General features: G+C 36.0%; 1 protein-coding gene across 2 annotated transcripts in view; it reads right to left on the reverse strand.

The window, feature by feature from the left end:
* Positions 1-12,511, reverse strand: part of ACBD6 (acyl-CoA binding domain containing 6) — a 204,442-nt gene that overhangs the window by 88,167 nt on the left and 103,764 nt on the right. For both annotated transcript variants that reach the window (XM_011951142.1, XM_011951143.1), the window contains one exon: positions 10,466-10,555. In XM_011951142.1, coding sequence (XP_011806532.1) covers positions 10,466-10,555 — 90 coding nt within the window. The remainder of the gene's footprint in view (positions 1-10,465; positions 10,556-12,511) is intronic.

Raw genomic sequence — 12,511 nt, forward strand, 5'->3', positions numbered from 1 at the left:
GTCTCTACTAAAGATACAAAAAAAATTAGCTGGGCGCGATGGCGGGTGCCTGTAGTCCCAGCTACTCAGGAGGCTGAGGCAGGAGAATGGCATGATCCCAGGAGGCAGAGCTTGCAGTGAGCCGAGACCACGCCACTGCACTCCAGCCTGGGGAACAGAGCAAGACTCTGTCTCAACAAAAATAAAAAATAAAAAATAAAAAATAAAAATAAAACCTGAATAGACCAATAGTGAGTAATAAAATTGAATCAGTGATAAAAAGTCTCTCAACAAAGAAAAGTCCAGGACTGGATGGTTTCACCGCTGAATTCTATCAAACTTTCAAAGAACTAACACCAGTTCTCCTCAAATTATTCCCTCCTCAAAAAAAACTAGACTAAAGAGGAAGGCATTCCCCCCAATTCATTCTACAAGGCCAGCATTACCTGATATCAAAATCAGGTAAGGGTGCAACAAAAAAAGAAAACTACAGGCCAATATCCCTGATGAACATAAATGTAAAAATTCTCAACAAAATACTAACAAACCAAATCCAACAGTACAGAATATATCATGATCAAGTGGGACTTATCCCAGGGATGTAAGGATGGTCCAACATACATAAATTAATAAATGTGATGTATCACATCAATATAATGAAGGACAAAAACCATATGACCATCTTAACAGACACAGAAAAAGCATTTGATAGAATTCAACATCTCTTCAAAAAACTCTCAACAAACTAGGCATAGAAGGAACATTCCTCAACATATAAAAGCCATATGACAAATACACAGCTAACATCGTACCAAATGGGGAAAAATCGGAAAGCCTTTCCCCCAAGAACTGAAACAAGCCAAGAACTCCCACTTTCACCACTCCTATTCAACACAGTACTGGAAGTGTTAGCGAGAGCAATTAGGCAAGAGAAAGAAATAAAAACCATCCAAACTGGAAAACTTGAAGTCAAACTGTCCGCCTTTGACAATAATATGATCTTATATCTAGAAAAACCTATAGGCTCCACCAAAAATCTCCTAGATCTAATAAACAAATTCAGTCAAGTTGCTGAATACAAAATCAACATATAAAAAATCAGTAGTGTTTCAGTACTCCAATAATGAACTAGCTGAGAAAGAAATCAAGAAGGCAATCCCATTTACAATAGCTATAAAAAAAAAAAATACCTGGGAATAAATTTAACCAAGGAGGTGAAAGATCTCTATAAGGAAAACTACAAAACTGACGAAAGAAATTCACAAAAAAATAGAAAGACATCCCATGCTCATGAATTAGAAGAATATTGTTTAAATGACCCTACTGCCCAAAGTAATCTAAGATTCAATGCAACCCCTATCAAAATATTGATGTCATTTTTCACAGAAATAGAAAAAATAATTGTAAAATGTGTATGGAACCAGAAAAGAGCCCAAATAGACAAAGCAATCCTGAGCAAAAAGAACAAAGCTGGAGGCATCATACTACCTGACCTCAAAATATATTATAATGCTATAGTAACCAAAAAAGCATGGTATTGGTATAAAAACAGACACACAGACCAGTGGAACAGAATAGGGAATCCAGAAGTAAATCTAGGTATTTAGAGTCAACTGATATTCAACAAAGACGCCAAGGATATACATTGAGGAAAGGCCATCCTTTTCAATAAATGGTGCTGGAAAAACTGGATATCCATACGCAGCGGAATAAACTGGATCCCCATCTCTCACCATATATAAAAATCAACTCAAGATGGATTAAATACTTAAACATTAGGCCTGAAACTACAAAACTACTAGATGAAAACATAGGGAACTTGGTCTAGACAATGGTTTTATGGCTAAGACTTTGAAAGCAGAGATTTAAAAAAAATAGCTAAATGAGACTGTATTAAACTACAAAGCTTCTGCACAGCAAACAATCAAAAGAGTAAAGAGTCAACCTATAGAATGTGAGAAAATATCTGCAAATTATCTGACAAGGGACTAGTATCCAGAATATACAAAAAAAATCATTCAATAGTTAAAAAATAATAATCCTATTAAATGAGCAAAGGGTGTGAACAGATATTTCTCAAAAGTAGACAAATAGCTAACAGCTACATGAAAGAAATGCTTAACATCACTAATCATTAGGGAAATGTAAATTAAGACCACGAGATACCATCTTAACCCAGTTAGAATGGTTATTATTAAAAAGATTTAAAAATAACAGATGCTGGCAAGGATGCAGAGAAAAATTCTTACACACGGTTAGTGAGAATGTAAATCAGTACAGCCACTATGGGGCAATAGTATGAAGATTTCATAAAAAACTAAAAACAGAACTACCACACATTTCAGCAATGCCACTACTGGGTATTTACTGAAAGGAAAAGAAATAAGTGTATCAAAGGTACACCTGCACTTTGATGTTCACTGTAGCACTATTCACAATACCAAAGGTATGGAATCAACTAAAGTGTCCATCTACAGATGAATGGATAAAGAAAATGTGGTATGCATACACAATGGAATACTAGTCTGCTATGAAAAAGAATGAATCATGATATTTGCAGCAATGTGGATAGAACTGGAGGCCCTTATGTCAAGTGAAATAAGCCAGACACAGAAAGACAAATTTTACATGTTCTCATTCATATGTAGAAGCTAAAAAAGTTGATCTCATGAAGGTAGTGGGTAGAAGGACTGATACCAGAGGCTGGAAAAGGTGTGCTGGTGGGAAGTGGTGATGAAAACAGGTTGATCAATAGGTATACACGTACAGTTAGATAGAAGGTATAATATTTTGTAGCAGAGTAGGGTTACTATCGTTAGCAACAATGTATTGTATATTTCAAAGCAGGAGAACCTGAAATGCTCCCAACACATAAAAATGATAAAAACTCCAGGTTACCCAAATACTCTGATCATTACACATTCTATGCATGCAGTAAAATACTTATAAATACAAAAGAACTCAGGAAAGAAAAAATAGAAAATACTTGTAAACACAAAATCAGTCAGGAAAGAAAAAATAGAGAAATAGAGCAGATGGAACAAACAGAAAACAAATAGCAAGCTGGTAAGTTAAACAACTATACAAGTAATTAAACATAAATAATCAAATACTACAATTAAAAGACAAAGATTATCATACTAAAGACCAAAACCCAACTACACACTGTTTATAAGAGACATGCCTTAAATATGAAGATACAGTGTTATGAACTAAAATGTGCTCTCCCACACCCAATTCCTATGTTGAAGCCCTAACCCTCAATATGACTAAATTTAGAAACAGGGCCTTTAAAGAGCTAATTAGGGTTAAATTGGGTTATAAAGGTGTGGCCTTAATGTGATAGGGCTGGTGCCCTTACAAGAGAGAGACACTAGAGATCTCTCGATATATTAGCACAGAGGAAAGGCCTGTGAGGACACAACAAGAAGGTGGCTATCTACAAGCCAAGTTGAGAGGCCTCACCAGAAACCAACCCTGTTGGCATCTTTATCTTTGATTTAGATCCTCCAGAACTGTGGGAAAATAAATGTCTGTGGTTTATGCTATTCAGTCTGTGTATTTTGTTATAGCGGACCAAGAAGACTAACACATACACATATGGTACAAGTAAAAGGATAGAAAAGGCTGGGCGCAATGTCTCACGCCCGTAATCCCAGCACTTTAGTAGGCTGAGGCGGGTGGACCACTTGATGTCAGAAGTTCGAGGCCAGCCTAGCTAACACAGTGAAATCCCATCTCTACTAAAAATACAAAAATTAGCCGAGTGTGGCCCCAGCTACTCTGGAGGCTGAGGCTGAAGAACTGCTTGAACCCAGGAGGCAGAGGTTGCAGTGAGCCAAGATTGCACCACTGCACTCCAGCCTGGGCGACAGAGCTAGACACTGTCTTACAAAAATAAATGAATAAATAAATAAATAAATGCATTCAGTAGCTAAGCTATGAGATAGGTTAGGTGTATTAAGTGCATTTTCAACTTAAGATATTTTCAACTTATGATGGTTTTATCAGGATGTAAGCCCATCATAAATTGAGGAGCAATGTACTTTTTCCTTCTAACTGCTTTCAATGTTGTTTTTTATTTTTCTCATTAATCTCCCAAAGCTTGATTTTAAAGTGTCTTGCTGTGAATTTTTTCAGGTATATCTGTCTATGGTTCTCTCAATTTCTTAAATCTATAGGTTTATGCCTTTTATCAAATTTGGGAAGTTTTCAGCCAGTAACTCTTTAAATATTTTTTGTAGTTCCACACTCTTTCTCCTCTCCTTCTAGCACTCTGATGACAAAAAAAGTTAGATCTTTTACAATTGTCCCACAGTCCTGGAGGCTCTGTTAATTTCTTTTCCATCTACTTCTCTCTGATGTTCAAATTATACACTTTGCTCAAAGTTCACTGATCTTTTTATCATTTCCATCTAGTATTGAGTGCATCCAGTGAATTTTTATTTCAGCTACTATATTTTCAATTCTAAGATTTCCATTTATTTCCTTTTTAGATCTCCTATTCCTTTGCTGAGATTTTGTTTTTTAAAGGACACTTTTGAGCAAGTAAAAAGGCAATTCAATGAACTGAAGAAAGTATTTGCAAATCATACATCTGAAAAGGGACTTGTATCCAAAACATGTAACTCTTATAACTCAATAATAAAGAGACAAATAACACCATTTTTTAAATGAGCATAAAATCTGAATAGAAATTTCCACAATGAACATATACAAATGACCAATGAGTACGTGAAAAGATCCTCAACATCATTAACCACCAAGGAAATGAAAATCAAAACCACAGTGAGATGCTTCTTCCCATACCTTAGGATGGCATAATCAAAAAGACAGATGATAACAAGTATTGGCAAGGATGTGGACAAACTGGCAAGGATGTGGACAAACTAGAACTCTCATACATTGCTGCTGAGAATATAAAACGGTGCAGCCTCTTTGAAAAACAACAGGCAGTTCCTCAAAAAGTTAAATACAGAGTTATGCTAAGACCCAGCAATTCTACTCCTAGGTATATACCTAAGAGGAATGAAAACATACGTGTATATGTCCACATTCAAGAAAGCTCACAGCTCCTTTATTCATAATAGCCAAACACTGAAGGAAAAAAAAGACACCTAAACGTCCATCAACAGGAGAACAGATAAAATTATGGTATATACACACAATGAAATGTTATACAGCAATAAGGGAACAATTGATACATGTAACGTGGATGACTCTCACAAATGTTATATTGAACATAATAAGCTTAATCCAAAAGTATATATACTTTATTATTCCAAATATTTGAATTTTAAGAAGAGTTAGAACTAATCAGGGGTCACAGAAGTTCAGAATAATAGTCACCTCAGGGTGGAAGTGAAGGATGGATATTGACAGGAAGTAACTTTAGGGAACAAATTTTCTAGGGATCCCAGGAATGTTCTAATTTGAAATAGGTGGTAGTCACACAAGGGTATGTGTATGTGTATAGACGTGTGTGTGTGTGTGTGTCTGTGTGTATGTATGTAAAACGCACTGCGCCATATCCTTAAGATTTGTGTACATTTACCTCACTGAATTTATTTTAGACTTAATTTTAATTAGCGAAGAAAAATACTTTATATACATTATACTAAATACCTTTAAAATATATATATGTAAGTAGAAAAAAATAAAGATGAAAATGAAATATATTCAAATTTTACAGTGAAGAGGTTAAGAGCTTGGGCTTTGGAGTTAGAATATTTGAATCTAGGCTTTGGCCTTCACTAGCGCTGTAACTTCTTTAAGCTCCTGTTTCTTCACCGTAAAATGTAGAGCATAATATATGCACATTATGGGATTGATGCAATGACTAAAAGAGACAATACACATAAAATTCTTGACACATAGTAAACACTAAATACTTGTTATATCCTACCCACCCCACTGCACACAGATACGCACTATGTAATGGGATTACAGATGGTTTTATTTATTGCTTTATACTTTTCTCATGTTTTTGAAATCTTTCATAAAACACAGATAGGCACAAGGTATTCACTGAGAGGGCACAGGGTAGTCTATAAACTGCAAGCTTATATAATGTATATGTCATAAAGCCTTTATACATTTCTGTACCATTTAAACAAAATGTTTTTCTTTTAAACTGCATAACACCAGTACACGGTACTGACACATACACCACAGATGCTCCTACTCCTCCTACCAATAAATGTTCAGCATTCAAATACCTTTTAATGTGCTTTGGGGGGTAGTTTTAATCTTTCTTCAGGGTTTAAAAAATCAAAGTTACTCAAGAAGTCAGAGAAGGGTGTGTGTGTGTGCATGCGCACACGCGCGTGCATGTAAGCCATATCCTAATCCCAAATGTGGTATGAACCTAACTTTCAGAGTGGAATTAAAAATCAGTACCAAGCAGTGGAAGAGACAAAACTGTATCCATAATACTGTCAGATAACAAACGAAATCTATACAGCATCTTCCTTAGAAATAAAATTTCAAGTTTCAATTCCATCACAGTCACACAAAATAGAAGCCACAGTACAAAAAAAAATGTATGAGACAGACTGAAGGGTAAAAAACGACAGGAAAACACAGAGTAGACTTTGACATATCTCTAATTACTGCTTCGTTTCAGACTAATGGTAAAAATTAGTCTTCAGATAGTTGATAACATCAGACTGCCTGTGCTGAGTTAGTACCAAGATCTGTGGCCAAGCAAGTACTTCTAATAAAATTGATTTTCCTTTTTGGCAACCAATAGGCCAGTCAATAATAATGTTGTTTAAGAAATATTGAGTCATGAGGGAGATGAACCTTTCCTTCCATTTATTATGTTTGTATTGTCTATATTTGAAAAGAGTTTTCAATAACGAAACCAAAGAAGATATTACAAGGGCAAGAGTTATTCTGAGAGCTAACCTCCAGAAGCCCTTTGACTTCGAAGCATGTTAGCAACTCAAACTGGAAAAGCCAAAAGCATCCCATTAACTAAAGTTAGATTGTATAGATTATGACTGTCAAAAGAGAATCAAAGCTGGTGGCTATACACAATGGTCATGTGAATACAAAGGAATACATTGTGCCAGGCATATACTACTAACAGATCCGTCCTAAAAACCTACATCGAACTTTTACTTTGCATTAAAGCTTGGTGTTTAGTAAAGAATGTTCTATAAAGCCACACATTCTTTAGTAAAGAATGTTCTATAAAGTGTCTCACACTATCCAAACAAACAGAACATAAGAAATCCGCAAGGCAAAAACCTAAGGCAATGCCTAACTTGGGGAAATTTCCATATACAATATCTCCAAACAATGTGTTTGGTTAAAAAAATTGTTTAGTTGTTTTTTAGAGACAGGGTCTTGTGCTCTGTCATCCAGGATGGAATGCAGTGGTGCAATCATAGTTCACTGTAGCCTCTAACTCCTGGGCTCAAGTGATCCTCCCACCTCAGCCTCCAGAGTGGTTAAGACTACAGGCACCCACCACTACATCAAATTTTTAAAAAAAAATTTTGTGGAGATGGGGTCTCACTATGTTGCCCAGGCTAGTCTCAAACTTCTGGTCTCAAGTGATCCTCCTGACTCAGCCCCCTAAAGTGCTAGGATTACAGGCATGAGCCATCGCCATCTGGCCAGTTCTTCTTGTTTGTTGTTTTAACTTAGTGGTAATAGTGGTAGTGAAAGTTGGGCATTGAAAAAATGATTTTGAAATTCACACAGAAAAATAAATAAGCAAAAATAGTAGAAAGTATTTTGAATGAGTAGTGAAGGAATTTGCCCAACCAGATTTAAAAATATATTTTGAAGCTATAATACTTAAAACAGTGTAGCACAAATACATGAACAGAAAACCAGAGCAATGGAATGGAAGAACAAGCCCCCAAGATAGACTGAAATACATAAAAGAATTGAGACTATGATAAGACAGTTCAAATTGCTATAGAAAAGATATCAATGATTCAATAAACATTACTGGAACTAGCTAGTCATATGGACAAAAATAAAGATGGCACCATTTGGACAAAAGTAAAATTCCTATTACATACATAGGATACGTATATCAATTCTAGATGAGTTGATAAAAACCATGAAATAATAAAAATTCTAGAAGAAAATGTGGGGGAAAATTTTAACAACTATATCACAAAGAAAGTGATTTTCTTTACTATATAAAAAGTTCCTGTAAGGAGAAAAATACCATCAACACAATGGGAAACTGAGGAAAAGCTATATTAAAAATATGATACACCATTCATCAAACAGGCAGAGAACAAAAAGTGTTATAATGAACTATTTGGCAGGGCTAGAGAAACAGGAATTCTCTCATACATTGCTGGTCGAAGTATAAATTGTTACAGTCCATTTATATGGTACTAGTTAGCTAAATTATGACACATCCTCCTGGGAACTTGTTGGATGATGGTGCCAATTATGGTGAGTGGCGGGCAGGGAAGGGTGGGCTGTTGAGGGATGCTGGTGTTTAGATATTGTGCGTTTGAAGTGTCTGAGGGACATCAAAGAGATATTGTGTGTCTGGAGCTACTGGCTGAGATCTGGGTTGGTCATAAAAATTTATTCTACTTTCTCTGTGAAATAGGAGGTATTCTGAAGATAAAGACCAGAAGATTAGGTAGTCAAATTTAATGATGATATTACCATGATTTATGGTAACAACAGTGTTGTGTGATTTTTTTAATTTTTATTTTTAGCTTTTTCCAGAACCTAAGCGTAAAAAGACAAAGATGCCTATGTTATCATTTCTATTGAACCTAGTACTGGAAGGCCCAGCTGGAGCAATTAGGCAAGGAAATGAAATAAAAGGCACCCAAATCAGTCATTAGGATGTCTATTGTCAAAAACGCAGAAAATAACAAGTGTGGGCAAGGATGTGGAGAAATTCGAATATCTGTGTATTACTGGTGGAAATGTGAAATGGTGCAGCTACTGTGGGAAATATAGCAATTCCTCAAAAAATTAAACGTAGAATTATCATACGATCCAGCAATTCTATTTCTAGGGTATATACTCAAAAGAAGTGAAAGTAGGGACTTGAACAGACATTTGTACATCCATGTTCACAGTATCGTTATTCATAATCGCCAAAAGGTAAAAGCAAACCAAGTGCCCATAGATATTGGAATAAACAAAGTATTGTAAATACATACAAATAACATTCGGCTTTAAAAGGGAAGGAAATTTTGACACACGCAACCACACGGATGAACCTTGATGATGTTATGCTGAGTGAAATAAGCCAGTCAAAAAGGGACAAATTTTGTATGATTCCACTTACATGAGGTACCTACAGCAGTCAAATTCACAGAAATAGAAAGTAGAATGGTAGTTGCCAGGGACTAAGGAAAGGGAGGAATGGGAAATTAGTGTTTAATGGTTAGAGTTTCAGTTGCGGTGGATGAAAAAGTTCTGGAGATGGGTGGTGGCGATGGGTGCACACAATATAAACGTATTTAGTGCCACATAACTATCCACTTAAAATGGTTAAAATGGTTAATTTTATGAGTATTTTACCACAATAAAAAGGAGAAAGAAAACCAAAACCTTAGGTTCTGTGACCTTGGATTTGGCAATGGTTTCTAAAGTATGACACTATAAACAAAAGGAAAAAAATATATGCAAATAGTCAACAAGCATGTGAAAAGATACTCCATATCATTAGTCATTATGGAAATGCAAATCAAAATTATACCATGATGACACATCATTTCATACCCGCTAAGATAGTTATTTTTTAAAAAGCGAAAGTAACAAGTATTGGTGAGGATGTGGTGAAACTGGAAGCATCATACATAGCTGCTGGGCATGAAAAATGGTGTAGCTCCTATGGAAAACAGTTTGTCAGTTGCTGAAAAGGTTAACATCCAACTACTTTATGACCCAGTAATTCCACTCCTATGTCTACAACCAAAAGAACTGACAACAGGTATTCAAACAAAAACACAAGTACACAAATGTTCACAGTAGCATTATTCACAATTGCCAAAGACAGAAACAACCCAAACTGCTCATCAACCCATCAATTGATTAATGGATAAATACGTGGGATATTCAAAAAATACAGCCATAAAAAGGAATGAGGTATTGTTACATGTTACAATATAGATACACCTTCAAAACATTATGCTAAGTAAAAGAAGTCAAACACAACCATAATTGTTATGATTCCATTTATATAAAGTATCCAGAATAGGCAAATCTATAGAAACAGAAAGCAGATTAGTGGTTGCAAAGGTCTGGGGCAAAGGGAGAAATAAAAAAATTTTAAAAAGTGACTGCTTAGTGGGAACAGGGTTTTATTCTGCAGTGACAACAGTATTATGGAACTATATAATAGCAATGATTACACAACATTGTGAAATGTACTAAATGCCACTGAATTGCACATTTCAAAAGAGTTTATCTGGTAAATTTTATGTTATGTGAATTATACTTCAATTTAAAAAATAAAAGCTCTTCTTTATTTTGTCACTCTTACCTGACAGTTAATGTCAGCTCTATGCTGCAGCAAGACTGTGACTAGTTCCTTATGTCCTCGATCACAGGCCCAGTGAAGTAGAGCCCTACCCTAAAACACAGAACAAGATAAATGAATTTGTTATCTCAGTGGTGGGGCCATGTAAAAGATATAATTTTTTTTTTTTTTGAGACGGAGTCTCACTCTGTCGCCGGGGCTAGAGTGCAGTGGCCGGATCTCAGCTCACTGCAAGCCTCCTGGGTTTACGCCATTCTCCTGCCTCAGCCTCCCGAGTAGCTGGGACTACAGGCGCCCGCCACCTCGCCCGGCTAGATTTTCGTACTTTTTAGTAGAGACGGGTTTCGCTGTGTTAGCCAGGATGGTCTCGATCTCCTGACCTCGTGATCCGCCCGTCTCGGCCTCCCAAAGTGCTGGGATTACAGCCTTGAGCCACCGCGCCCGGCTAATGTTTTAAGAAAGATAAGGAAATATGTAAAAGTATGGGTTAATTATTCTAAGAATGATTGATATAAAAATGCACTACGGGAAAGCAATAAACAATCAATGGGGCAGGGCACGGTGGCTCACGCCTGTAATTCCAGCACTCTGAAAGGCCGAGGCGGGTGGATCACTTGAGGTCAAGAGTTCAAGACCAGCCTGGCCAACACGGTGAAATCCTGTCTCTGCTAAAAATACCAAAATTAGCCGGGCATGGTGATGGGCGCTTGTAATCCTAGCTATCTGGGACGCTGAGGCAGGAGAATTGCTTGGGAGGCGGAGGTTGCAGTGGGCTGAGATCGTACCACTGCACTCCAGCCTGGGTGACAAAGCAAAACTCCATCTCAAAAACAACAACAACGAAAACAATCAATGGGAAGCCCCAATATCTACTTCTGGGTCTATACTAGCCCAATGCCTGCTTTCAGCTCAATCAGTTCACTTACAGAGTGGCGATGATAGTAATAACAACAATAATATCAATAACATCTGCTAAATGAACTACAAGAAAATGCTTTGTAAACTGTACTTTATAAATTCCAGTTTTCTAAAATATTATGTCCAATGAATTCACAAGAATAAAAAAGCAAGCACTTAAACCTAAGTAGAAATCATAATCCAAATGTACTATATCTAAATTTCCTCAAGTTTATTCCTTAAAAAGATTATTTAACCAGTTTGAAAATAAGCATTTCTCCTTACTATTTCAAGTTTACACTCTGAAATACCTCAAAAACACTAGTACAATCTATTAGTGTCTATCATCAAACAGCTGACTGTGAAAACCACTTGTAAAAGAGAATGGATGATTAACTATTAGGAGACAAATACCAAATATGAAATATTAATTTTAACATTTGTCTACCAAAGACTCACAGTTACTATTACATGTGTTATTTCTATTCTCTACTGCTAAATCTTGTTTTAGTTAATGAAAAAAAGCCTACTTGGTTCAAAAGAATAAACAAAACCCCAAAAGCTAAGGGCTTTTCTGAATAAATGAGGGATGCATGGCTTACTACTTTCTGAGGATGGTGATGGTGTTGTCATTTATAAAGAATGGAATGTTTTTCCACATTAAGTTGAAATCCCTACTTTATGTCATTTTAGAAAAGATATAAGCTGAGGCGAGGATTGATTTAAAGTAAAAAGCACCTTTCAAGAAACAGCTTTTCTAAAACTGCCTACATCCTTTTTATCATCCAGACTCTCTTCACACACCTATTAGTTCAACTAATTAAACTAGGATCTATTCTTTAAACAAACAACAAAGTGGGAAAACTTCTTCCCTACTAATTGTCTTCTTTTGCTTTCATTTGTTTGATTTACTTTTATTTACCTGTGAATACCTGTTTTCTAACAGGCTTACGCAAAATCCTAAGAGGGAGGAAAGCAGAGAAAAAATGTGGGCAAATCATTCACAATTTACAGTATCAAAACTATTTTATTGTGCCTTGTTCAGAGCCCAGTAGGAGTTATTTTTATTTTATTCTATTTTATTTTATTTATTTTATTTTTGAGATGGAGTTTCACTCTTTTGCCTAGGCTGCAGTGCAGTGGCGGGATCTC

This window comes from Colobus angolensis, unplaced genomic scaffold, assembly GCF_000951035.1.
Source record: "Colobus angolensis palliatus isolate OR3802 unplaced genomic scaffold, Cang.pa_1.0 Scaffold315, whole genome shotgun sequence".
Taxonomy (NCBI): domain Eukaryota; kingdom Metazoa; phylum Chordata; class Mammalia; order Primates; family Cercopithecidae; genus Colobus; species Colobus angolensis.